Here is a 12,810-nt window from a genome sequence, read left to right on the forward strand (position 1 = left end):
GATGGTATTAATAAACGTTTACCTTGCGCATTTCATGCCCTACCCGGCACGTTGTTTGTGACGTCAGCATGACTCTAATCGGAGAAGAGTTTCTTTAGAACGATCATAATAGAGCCATATAACGCATAACAACTTATCAAGTTGTATATCCATTTCTTCTTAATCGAGAAGATTAACGTGTAACAATAATGCTGCAATCAAACGGGTAATATTAATCACATTAATCGCAATAATTTCTAATTGACTAAATGCGCTTTTGCTCGCACTCTTTTTTACTTTAAATGATAAACAAAAACACTGCAAAGAAAAAATATATAACAATTTCAAAATCTATCATTGCAAAATGCTGTTAGTACGACAAATTTAATTATCGTCATTAGATATTAGGGCAAATTACGAATTGTATATTACATAATACTATTTTTGCATATTCGACGATATAGCGACGGAGATTTCAATTTCAATTATGCGAATTAAGCGAGATCTTTCTCGATCGGGCGTTTATATCTCCGCGCGAGTGCGAGCGCGCCGATCCAAAAGCTTAGCCCATTCTTGACATATCTCAAAACGCTCTAATTTATTCGCTATTGTGGCACCAACAACGACAGAACACAATGCTTGACATAATTATTACAAGATTAACGATTTACAGCATAAAGAGACGATATCACGTTGCAATATGGCAAACATTATAATGCAATGTTAACTTTACAATAAAAATACTGCATTATAATATATTTTTATTTAACAAATTGCAGTTATTGTAAAGTTAGCATATTTAATAGTTACGTCATTAAAGAATCGGCAGAGCGTATCGAAGATAAAACGCAAATATACAAATGTGTAATATACATATAAATAGTTATGAGTAAACGTTGAATAAATCTGGTACAAGGTTGCTAATGGCGAGTTGCCAATAATTTGCCACTGCTAGCTTAGTATCAAATTACCAGCTTTTCTCGCCAGGTCAGATGCGTCTTTATTGAAGATTGATTATAGTGCTGAAAGAAAACGATAGTTTATATTATATCCTAATTTGCAAGCATAATATATTTCTAAATTTAAAAATAACAACCTGTCGTATTGATTTTTATTTTTGTTATTTCGTGCCTATCAAGTTCTGCGACCTACTATCGGCAGAGTAGTACTCCTCTACATCGATATTTTGTCACTCCAAAAAATCTCTTGAAGAGACGAGGCGGAATATCCTATTCTTTGATAACATATGATTCTAATCTTGACATAGATAAAGTTATACATACTGTGCCATCAGTATAAGGTTGTATTTGGATAACAAATCTTTATGCACACATAGTATTTAAATGCACAAAAATGTGTTTCATAAAAACATTTATGTGAAAAGATTGATGTATCACACACAGTCCCTTCAAAAGATCATTGTGTGCTATATATGATTTAGAATTATGATTTTTTGAAAAATTAGTCAAGTGTCTAATTCAGAATATTAAATTAACTTCGATCAGAATATATTCAGATCAATCATGTAATAATTTTATATTCAAATATAAAAATCTGTTTTTCAAATTCTACATGTTCGAAAAATGGATTAGAAATTTTATATATTTAAGGGACTACTAAAGATATAATTAAAATTTCATATGTATATATAACACTCTTATGCATTATCAAATTTTAATCGTAAATGTATGACGTAGCGTTTTGTCCAACGATCTGGCTGGGGTGACTTGGTCAATTTTTGACTTACTACACACTATGTAGAGTAGCTATATAGAGTTTGGCAGGGCGCCGGCGCCGATCTCTATAAATAGCAGGTGCGACGCCGACCGCCGCTCGTAACAGACAAAATAGCGACAAAGACGGTGGAAGTATGAGGGGTGATTGCGAGGGGGTGAGCGGCGCGCGGCAGTGGTTACGGACAGCGAGCGGCGCAGCGGTAGTAGTAACGGATAGTAGTCGCGGCGGCGGATAGTAGTAACGGGTAGGCTATTCGTCAGCTCCGATCCGGCCGCGACGACGATCAATCGAGCCGGCAAAGGGGTGACGTGAGAGACACTCCGAGGGTTCTCCAAATTTTTCCAAAAAAAAACTCGAGTTCGCGTGAGTTGACACAACGCAAGTGACGTGAAGGAATGAAGCCAACGACGAGCGAACGCTCCAGAATTAGCTTTTAAAAATCATTTACAAAGAAGAGTTCTACAATTGCATTTAGAAATTTATTCGCGAAAGGTCGCGATGTCACAGAAGAACACAATTGTTTCTGAGATTTGTAACGAGAAATCCTGATACTGGAGATATACTTAAATTTGAGGATCGGCTTAGATAGCTAGGACGGTCAATCAAGAGTGTGAGAATTCATTCGTATCTCGACTATGTGCCGGTGTCTCGCGGGGATCAGAACACTGAGATTGTCGTCGTCGTCGTCAGTGATCGAATGCGGCGTCGTCGCGTCGGCAGAACGCAAGACGTGACTCCGTTTATACAGCTGGTCTATCAGTTGATTCGGCCGCTGAAAATAAGAGAGGTGATTATGTAAACGGATTGCGCTGGAAATACGCGGAGCGATCGTCCCGTGGTTCCCATTGACGGACGGTGAATTTCCTTCCTGATGAAAGAGAGAGACTAATTATATTCGTGCCTCGTGCGACGAGGTTACTAACCAGCCAACCCTCCGACCTGCGCTTGCGTACATATTTCTTCAAGAGGGAATACGAATATACATGTATATATATATAAAGATTTTTACAAAATATATATATAAGAGAATCCAGAATGTTTTGTGTCTAATCTGTTGAACGTTTAAAATCGATGAGAATCGATATTTAAAAAAATCTAGACATATTTAAGATTCAAGATTTTAGAATCTGTAATTTAGAATCTAAACATCCAGAATAATAGATTGTGCAATCTCAGTATTAAAATCAGCACATCTGAAATTCCTTTAAAATTTAAGATTTAAAATTAAAAAAATATTAAGTATTAAAACTTCCAGGCTTTAAAAATCTAAATATTCAAAATCGGAGATTTTGAAAGATTAATAACATATTAGTTCGAATGTAAAATTTCAATTTCTCTGATCATAAAAATTGTAATGTAAACCATATAATCATAGATGATTGGTACAATAATCGAACTAAATTTTTATTGCGTATTGTAGATAAATGCATCAAAATAAGATTATGGGAATAAAAGATTTATAGGTAGGGAAGAAATAATTTGCTTTCCAGTTCGACTTTATATTTTACGATCGCGCTACTTTTGTAAGTCCATCACGCGCATAGCTTTGACATATCACGCCAACTATAAATTCAAATCGATTACTGCGCTTTCAAAGTACAGATTCGCTCGAGTTAATGCATCATAAATTGTAATATTAGTTTCTACCTTGTGAAACCTTGTGAAACGAAAAATTGCTAACAATTATTATGATCACTATTTAAGTTGCACATTTTGAGTACTTTTATGCGTTTCGCAGATCCACAATGGCTCTAGTAATGTTACCATGTGATCTGCCTTGGTGGCCGGCTGTGGTGAAACAACTAGATAAAGCCGCCCTGGCAAAAAATTCCGAGGACCTAATAGATGCGATGCAACGATTGCATGATATGTGCAAGTATGACTTGTGTTTTCAATCGTTATTTTCTAAGATATATGCGCTTATCTTTACATTAAATATATATATAATCTAGATTAAATAATTTACAAGTAGGTTGCAATTGTTATATATTTGTATTATTTTCAGTATAAGTCTCGATCCCGAAGAAGACATGCAGGACGCAGATTTATTTTCCATGTTGGGGACTTTCTTAAATAAAGATCTCGATCCTGTGGAAAGGGAGCAGGTGTTCACGAAGACAATACCGCGAATGGTGGAAAGAGCTAAGGATTTAAAATATACTAAACCTCCGCAAGGCTTACACTTTAGTCTGCAGCAGCAAGGTATCGCTATCACGAGATTCGACATTCTCCCAGATATCCCGAAAATCGCAATTTCATATATTATAAAATATATATCTTTTTCATTATACACATGCCCTTCACACTATTTAAAATAAAGATAGCGCATTCACGCGAGAGAAGAGATAAGTTTCAAATAAGGGTTACTTATCTTACACAGGTGATAGTGTCGAATACAGTTACGCCTTCGTCTCCTCCTTAATCGCAAACGCGTTCTTCTCGACGTATCCGAAAAGAACCACAAAGACACATCCCACATTGCGCGATTTCAATTTTACAAACTTCTTCAGACATCTTTACAAGTGAGTGATTTTCGAGATTAAATTCTCAAAGAAATTTTCCGTTTGCTTTCAATCTGAAAAAAGAAAAAAGGATCATAATTTCCAAAGTACTTTATTCTTTTCCAGAAACGCGCAGAAAGCCAAACTCAAAAGTATCTTTCATTATTATAACTATCTCGAGACGGAACATGCACTCGATGGTCGTCTGATAATTTCAAGACAGGTACAATAATTAAACTGAAACTTCCTAGAATTTTTATCTAGTAGTCATTTTTTTTTTAAATTTTGGATTCTTTGTTAATTTCTTTTTTTTGGTGAGAATAGTTTGCAATATAAAAGATGCGTTTTTAATACAATTTATAGGTGATGACATCTAGGCAATGGCTAACCATTGAAGATTGGTTGGAAAGTAATGTACCTTTATGTCCGCTGACGATACGTCACGAGGGTCGGTTGGAGAGAGTTGAGATGGAATCCAAAGTGCTGCAAGTTTGTTTTGCAAACGCTAAGATCGGCGGCGGTGTGCTCGATGGCGATATCACGCAGGAGACTGTACATGTAAATTAAGACAAATTATTATTAAAATTCCTACATTATGCATGTATCGGCGTACATAGATTAATAGCAGTAAATTGCACGATTTCTAGAATCGCATCAAAAATTTAATTTTTTTAAAAACGACCATTTTTTATCTAAAAAAAAAGAAATATCTTTTCCATTTTATTTTAAAAAAATTGAGAAATGCAACTATGTGAATAGTGAAATTATCACATTGATTCGAATATCCTTTTTCAGTTGGCGACGCATCCGGAAATGCTCGCCGCGATACTATCTGTCGAGGCCTTAGAAGACAACGAAGTATTGATAATCGAGGATGTCAGGCACATGTCGAGGATAAATGATCCGCGGCACAAGGCGATATTCGAGAATATCTCGAAACCGAACGTGGTGAGTGAAATACGATTCTTAATACGCGCAGTTTGATTTACGTTATTCGCGGAGATGGGAAGATGAACAATCGTACAGTTTTCCGAGCGCAGGTAACGGTCTGCTGCATAGACCCCGAGGATTATTCGCGACTACCGTTGACGCAATTTGAGGAGGACAATATTTTGAGGGAGATGAACAAGTCGCTGTTGGGATTTCGTCAAAGACACATGCCCAGTAGCCCTACGGATCCGATCAAGATGGATCATCCGGATGCGGAGGTCGGCCTAGGCTCTCGCAGATTGTCACCGATCGGCGAAAGCTTCAGCAGTACCCCGCCGGAAACGGAGAGCGAGGAAAAAGTCTTCGCGGCGAGCAGTAATTCCAAAATAGGTAGGTGACCCGGTGGAGAAGGGCGATCCATGTGTAATTTATATAATTTATTCAAATTATACATATATATTCCTTTAACGTCTAATAATTTTCATTTTTCTTTCTTCTGCCAGATAAGCAGCTTCCGCGCGACGAGTATCACAAATTAGAGAGCACGGCGGAAGTGCGTAGCAGGCCTAACGGTAAATCGATGAGACCGCCGAGTCCTCACAAAGTGTGCAAGGATGCGAGCTGCACGAACCGAAGGAATAGATTTATCGTGCTAGGATCCAGCGGGGAGGTTCTGCCGGTGACGCGACAGCTCGGTCAGATGTCGGTCTACAGCAGTTGCAACAGTCAGAGCACGGACAGTTTTCATAGTGCCAAGGAGACCATCGACGAGGAACCTGGTATGTGTACGGACATTATATTTTAAATAAATCTGAAACTTGGAGCAGTTTTTATATCGAGTAAACGACTTTTAGAGGAAGAGGAGCAAAAGCTTAACAAACGTTATAGCGCGCAATTAGATACGCCTGAGAGAAGAGGAACTTTCGCGCAGCGATTGAAAGACGCTCTGAAGCGGGAGAGCACGGCAACCGGCGGAATGACTTCCTCGGACACTTCCTCCGGTGAGAGCAGTTATGCCGTTGGTATAAGTGTTAGCGGTAGCCATGTCGGCGATCAAGATATCAAGTGAGTTGAATTCCCGCAAATAGATATACGGCGCCACTAGATATTTATTTACATATATATGAGTGGAAAAATATTCAATAATACATAGGACCTAAGTAGTTTAATGATAAGAACACTTGCCCGGTAAGTGAAAGATCCTGGGTTCAATTCCCGGGTCCAGTCACCCATGCTATAATATTCTTTCTTTGTATATACAGGATGTCCTATAATAACTGTATCACCTCTCGTGTGCAGGTAGAGTAGGTGAAACCGAGAAGAAAAAATCCTTTACATTTTGCGATTTTCGTAATAATTATTGAGAAATTAATTAAAAAAAGATCGAATAATTCGCGTGAGTATAAGCGCGCGGCGAAAAAGGACGACCCGATAATTTCTAACTTTACTGGGTATGCGAAAGAATATTAATTGTATGGGACCTGGATAGCTTAATGGTAAGAGCAGTCGCCCGGAAAACAAAAAGGTCCCGATATTTTTTTGTCTGTAATAGATAATAGAAAATATAATAATTTATTATAAAATCTTTGTATAGTAAAAAAATATTATGTCGGGAGACCTAATGTGTGATTCTTAGGCGTCATTTAATTACTTTTCCATTTTGTGCAATATAGGCTGCATATAAGATATATATGTGTGTATGTGCATATATATAATATATGTACGAGAGATAATTGCGCCATAATAACAAATCGAAACTTTTTTTGCATTTTTAAATGCTTTTTATAAAATCAAAGAACTAATAAACTGAATACTCATATTTAATTGTCTTTTAATTGCGCGTAAAAAGTAATTATAAATATCTTCTCTCTCTCTCTCTCTCTCTCTCTCTCTCTCTTATTACGTTTTTTAGTTATAAAATGTTTGTAATTATATTATTTTAATGGAGAATGCAATGTTGCAGGGTAAGAAGAGGAGGCTCGAGAGGTTTCGTTTTGCGGGACGAGACGGTAGACGAAGAGTTCCTGAAGGAATCTCTAGAGGCCGAGCAAAAGTGGCTAGGCCGATTTCGGCAAAGTCAGGGACCCATGTTTCAAAGAAAGGATACGAGCGCAAGTAGCAAATATAGTTTCAGCACGGAATATAATTCCGGCAAGTATACAAAAGACATCGCTTGTAGGTGAACGATGCTTGTTTTCGGCAATAGTAAATAAATTAAAAACAAAGTTTAAATTTACTTACGCAGATTTCTGTTCCGAACTGGAGGAGGTCTATGAGCAATTGTCAAAGTGGCTGGAGGATCCGATAGTGGCGGATGAGAGCAGGGAATTGGATGCGAGGGATCGGGCGGTCGTACGATTCGCCGGTTCACTTCTGAAACGCGCTCTAAGCGAGTCGTTTGCCGGTGTGCCGCTTCAAGAAGGCGAACCGCAGCCGTTCATCGATGCGAACGATGTGAGCCAACAACACAAGCTGGCTTTAGCCGTGAGGAGTCTCAGCTTAGAGCTCGCCCGACAAAAAAATCGACGACAACAATCAGTAAGGAACAGCAAACCTGTTAGGTTTTCCTGCAAAAATCGTTGAATTAGAACGGCATGAGTGACAAGATTCATCATATTTTGTGGAAATAATTACAAATGCGTTTACAACTTTTTTTGATTTCTGGAATATAAACACTTATCAGTAAAAAAAATTTTAATAGCCTCGTATTTTGTTATAATAGACAACAAATTGAAACTTTCTTTCTTTTATGCTTTCTTAAGTGCTTTCTTTTGAAGACAGAGAACTAATAAACTTAATACGTATTTGATTGTCCTTTAATCACGAATTAAAAAAATACACTTGTATATAATATAAAAACATATAAATATTTTCAAAATATAAACATATAAATATCTTCAAAATCTCATAGTAAATATATTAAGATGGAATGAGAGACAGTCCAAATCGATTCGATCGAGAGAAATTAATCAATCTATAAGGCAATATAATATCGGTAAATGAAGGTTTCGAGTTTAGACTACAGGCAGCCTGAAATGCTGTACAGGTGATTGAATCCGAAGATGTAGATTGCTATGAGGATGCCTCGAGCGAGATGGTAAGAGAGGCGAAGGACGCCCAACGTAGGAAACTTTGGGCCGTCACGTTCACGTCAGAAGTGTTCCAAACGTTGGTTGATGATCAGACGACCGTATGCCTATCTACACCGCCAATGTCCGAGTCGAGCCAAATAACAAACAAGTGTGAGATGCGCGAAGCAAGCGTGCTCGGTATCTCGGAGGTGATTTAGAGATGTAACTTGACCGCATCACGTGTACAATCGCAATGCATGAGGCAGTGCAACTGGCTTAAGGACTCTCTTCGATAAAATATAACTCTTCGAGATAAGACTGTTCGAGAGATTTCGCGTTTCCGTCTTCTCGACTTGGTGCATGACGGAAGATTGAGATCAGCTTCTCATCTGACACGTTTGAAACCTTTACAACTAATTCATTTATCTGTCTCTCACTCTATCTGATTTTTACAATTCTTTACTCACATTTCCTGTTTCTTGTTTTTTATTCAATATATTAACTATCAAGCGAAAGTACCATCCACACATTCGCTTCTTCCTCTATCATTAAATAAAAAATAGTATAATTCCTTATGTTAAACTAAAACAATAACAACATTTTGTATTTTATTTAGCTTATGTTATGTGCATTATTAAGAGCTTCAATGTCGTTAGTGTTCGATAATCACATTTCGAACGGCAAAAATTTTAAATCTTTACTAATTATATCAAAAATTATTGAAATGTTACAAGACAAAATAATAATTTAATACATATTTTAATGTGTGCATAGTTACCGCAGGAGAACAGTCCTCAAGGAGGGGATTTATTGCCCATAGCTACAGGCAACTGGGGATGCGGGACTAGGTTGAAGGGCGATCCGCAATTAAAACTCGTAATTCAATGGCTCGCCTCTTCCCTGGCAGGAGCACCAAGATTAATCTATTATACTTCTGGCAATCCCAGTCTATCTAAGGTAAAAAAAGCGATATTATAACAATATCAATTTTTTATTGATTTTGCGTAAATTTTCATTACTAAAAATTTTCAGTTAGATACCGTAAGCAGAGTTTTGATGGACAGACGTTGGTCGGTGGGCGATCTGGCTGCCGCGACATTGAAATATGCCGGGCAAATAATCGAAGAACAGATGGAAGGAAGGAACAGTCTCTTTGAGGAAATTATTGGTATGGACAAACCGAGTCCTTAGCCCGATTCAATGCTGTCCGTTCTGGTGGACGTGCTGGCTACCATGATCGAGGACAGCTTGAGAGCCTAATATATAAACATGCTCTCCCGCGAGAGGAATACATATATACAAAAGAAGAAAAAGAATAAACGGGTATATATATTTAACTGTAGAATTAAACGCGCAAGATCGAGAATTATATAATTGTAATTCGTATAAGCGTAGTCTTAGTAGGCAAAACGTATTATACGAGTTTTATTTCAGCGAAAAAAAGATCGATCCTTGTTTTCACTTTCTGTTCAAAATTATTCTCGTCTATAGCATATCAAAATGATATCAGGCAAACTCGCACAATTCGTCGTACAAGGCAATATATCAAATAGAGAAAAATGTATAGTCGCTGCGATATTTTCTAGTCTGTAGAATAGAGACATGCTGTCTGATCAGATTGCATTATAAGAACTTGCTGCATTTCCAAGAAGCAATGTAGGAGGAAAAAAAAAAATAATGCGTGATATACCAGAAGCTTAGTGTTGTGTCATTAATGACACATTGTTGACAGCATGAGAAATTCTTTACAATTTCATGGTCTAATCATGTCACTTGTTTAGAAGTCAATTCTGGTTTTACGTTGTATGGAACGAGTAACTGTTTGGTGGGATATACAGTTACATGCAATAATTAATGAGGCACAATATATTAAACTATATATTTTGTACAATATTTTTAAGTCGCGTTCTATTTAAATCGGATTATATATGTATATATATATGTAATATGTGAATAGATTTTTAGAAGGGAACTTTTAGTATTTTATAATAAAATATTAATATAGATCATTTTTTTATAAAGATGAAACTTACATATATACATATATCGCTGCTATAAAATCATAAACTCGATAAAAAGTGGGTAATATGGCCTACGAAGAAAAAGATATGCTTTGTAGTGTGTAAATCAATTAAAAAGAGGTCTTCCATTATTAAAGCGAAACATGTGAAAGTATCTGTCCTAAATTAATATATATACTCTCTACATAATTCTCATTTTGAGCAATGATAGGAGTGTTAAAAAAAATATATATATATATATATTTAAAATGTGCAGAATATATATATATGAAGTATATATTAATAAATTTATATCACAATATATATAGAATTTTGCATCTATTCGAGATTTCCTGATTATATTTTAATATGTATATAATTTGCAATATAAATTTTATTTTTCTCTTGTGTTGACTAAACATTAAATTGATGTTAATATAAAATAAAATATCTCTTGGAACGCATCACAGTTTTTATTAATATCACACGTTATTGTTAATCAAAATGTATTAAACATACCATTTATATATACAACAGTATTTAACATAAATATTATTTCTGGATAATATTACCGAGATAATGCATGTTTCGGATAATTCCATTTTTTCCACTTTTTCTCTCATTTGTTATTAAACTTTGATTTAAAAAAAAATTGCATAACTTCTCTACTTTTATTTATGTGCTCGATACACAATATATATCTACAGTAGTATTCAAACTATCCCTCAATTAAATTGGCTGTTTAAATTTTAATCCTGAGTTTGGTACTTACTTATTTAAGAAGTAAAAAAGACCATATATAAAAACAACAGATTCTATTTACATATCAGAAAAAGAGACTTCGTAGACGTCGTCCCACGCCTTGTCTGTCGTACAGAATGTTGAATTTGTTTACAAATTGATTTATATTATTACAGCCTTTAGTTATAATACCGAGATACGTCATCAAGCCAAAATCATTACATTGCTGAAAAAATACAAAAAGACATTATTTAAAAAAATACTATTATAAAGTGTGTGACTAAACCTATAAATTCAGAGCATATAAATATATACTAACATTATAAAAGTCAGCCTTAAATTTCGGATTATTTAGGACAGGCAATCGATGACTCAGAGAACAAGCTGCTCGAAGAACTTCATGATTTCCTTTCAATTCCCCACTCTCTACTGCTTGCACATATCTTAAAACAAGTTTTACCCTCGCGTGCAACATTTTAATGGCACTGTGTTGAGCTGTCAAGTGTTCAGCCACTGAAATATAATATTTATGTACTATCGATTCTAACAATGTTTGTCAAAGTATATAAATTGTCTGCATATTACTCACCTACTGAGCATTCCCCTTGTTCATTATTACACATCCTTTGTACATGATCAACTCCAATCCTCTCAGCTTCTTCTGTGGCTAATGTATAAGTTAATGGAACAAATAACATGGTAGCTTCGCCGTTAACTAAATCAATTACTGATTCGTACATAGAGACAGATAAGTGCTGCAATAATCATCATACTTTTTCAGATATAACATTCTTTTATTTATTTAATAAGAAAAGGTTTTCTCTCTAGAAATGTTTTAATAAACTTACCTCTGTGTTTTTTGGTCTCGGATCTAGTTTTAACAATACAGGGCTTTCGTTTATCTCGCAAAGTTGTTTGTGCACTCTAATATCTCTCTCATTGGGTATATCACCAGTGGTATACCAGCCCAAAAAATCCATTTCGCTAAAGACTAGCTTAAACTGCTCTTCCTTTGTATTATAATAATCTCTGTCGATTACAACATCATCGCCAATGCATGTAAACAGCAATTCAAAAGAATTCATAATCTCTATGTTACGACCCTTCTGTTTACCAATTAAAGCACCGTATACTGAAAATATTTCATTACCAGAAATGATATATCGCTAATGCATAGAATATTATTAATAAAATTTATGAAATACATATATATATATATTTTTTTTTAGAAATTACATATTTTGATTGTGTATATTAATATGCGTCAAATCAAATTTAGAATTGTCAATATATAAATTAATTAAAATACAAATTTTCATATCTATGTTAAAATTTTGTCTTACTTTTTAAATAAGGATTTTTCTTACCTAATTGATCACTGCCTTCTTGAGCTCTGAGTCTGGTCCAATGCTCACTGACATTCATGATCACCAGCGGATGCAAACTGATGGACACGGAACCGACAGTGCCCGAAGACGCCATAACCTTAACGCTTCCGGATACCTTCGGATTCCTCTCGGAGGTGTCTTCGTCGATCTCCATCGGCGTCTGCTCGTTTGTATTGTCTGTAGGCACATCGACCTCCATGTCACTTTTGTGTTACCGTTCCTTCTGCTGTATTTTTTTGTGGAATTCAGCAACTCCCGCAGAATAAACAGATCCGGATAGAAAGGATTAAATGCGTCGCTAAGACTAGAGACACGAATCTCTTTCTCTCTAAATCGATGAAATGTTGATTTGAATGATCAACGAGATCCAATACGGACGGCCATGGCGTCGATTCTTTCTATTCTCAGCTTCGCACATGTGGAGGGGGAATTTGAGAGAGATCGATTTCTCGAAATACAATTG

General features: G+C 35.8%; 2 protein-coding genes and 1 long non-coding RNA gene across 7 annotated transcripts; 1 reads left to right on the forward strand and 2 right to left on the reverse strand.

The window, feature by feature from the left end:
* The first annotated feature begins 1,055 nt into the window (after positions 1-1,055).
* Positions 1,056-11,024, forward strand: LOC115239788. 4 transcript variants are annotated; one of them, XM_029814504.1, is made up of 15 exons: positions 1,056-2,701; positions 3,455-3,592; positions 3,722-3,918; positions 4,097-4,238; positions 4,344-4,440; positions 4,581-4,775; positions 5,013-5,165; positions 5,258-5,537; positions 5,651-5,926; positions 6,002-6,212; positions 7,111-7,298; positions 7,393-7,685; positions 8,194-8,427; positions 8,993-9,175; positions 9,251-11,024. In XM_029814504.1, the coding sequence occupies exons 2-15, from the start codon at positions 3,462-3,464 to the stop codon at positions 9,407-9,409; spliced, it is 2,739 nt and encodes a 912-aa protein (XP_029670364.1). In that variant the 5' UTR covers positions 1,056-2,701; positions 3,455-3,461; the 3' UTR covers positions 9,410-11,024. The 4 variants fall into 4 exon arrangements, with proteins under 4 accessions (XP_029670364.1, XP_029670363.1, XP_029670365.1 ...); XM_029814503.1 differs by having other exon boundaries at positions 1,056-2,503; XM_029814505.1 differs by having other exon boundaries at positions 1,056-2,503; positions 9,255-9,319.
* Positions 3,207-9,394, reverse strand: LOC115239791. 2 transcript variants are annotated; one of them, XR_003884676.1, is made up of 4 exons: positions 9,259-9,394; positions 8,997-9,166; positions 4,636-4,767; positions 3,207-4,291 (listed from the first exon to the last, which is right to left on the reverse strand). It is a non-coding gene; the product is annotated as an uncharacterized LOC115239791 (long non-coding RNA). The 2 variants fall into 2 exon arrangements; XR_003884675.1 differs by lacking the exons at positions 8,997-9,166; positions 9,259-9,394 and adding an exon at positions 7,389-7,478.
* Positions 10,669-12,780, reverse strand: LOC115239790 (COP9 signalosome complex subunit 6). Its single transcript, XM_029814507.1, has 5 exons — positions 12,327-12,780; positions 11,808-12,091; positions 11,549-11,714; positions 11,279-11,472; positions 10,669-11,185 (listed from the first exon to the last, which is right to left on the reverse strand). Exons 1-5 carry the CDS (start codon positions 12,544-12,546, stop codon positions 11,045-11,047), a joined length of 1,005 nt encoding a protein of 334 aa, XP_029670367.1. The 5' UTR covers positions 12,547-12,780; the 3' UTR covers positions 10,669-11,044.
* Between the last annotated feature and the right edge of the window lie 30 nt (positions 12,781-12,810).

This window comes from Formica exsecta, unplaced genomic scaffold, assembly GCF_003651465.1.
Source record: "Formica exsecta isolate Colony F162 unplaced genomic scaffold, ASM365146v1 scaffold395, whole genome shotgun sequence".
In the NCBI taxonomy this organism is placed as follows: domain Eukaryota; kingdom Metazoa; phylum Arthropoda; class Insecta; order Hymenoptera; family Formicidae; genus Formica; species Formica exsecta.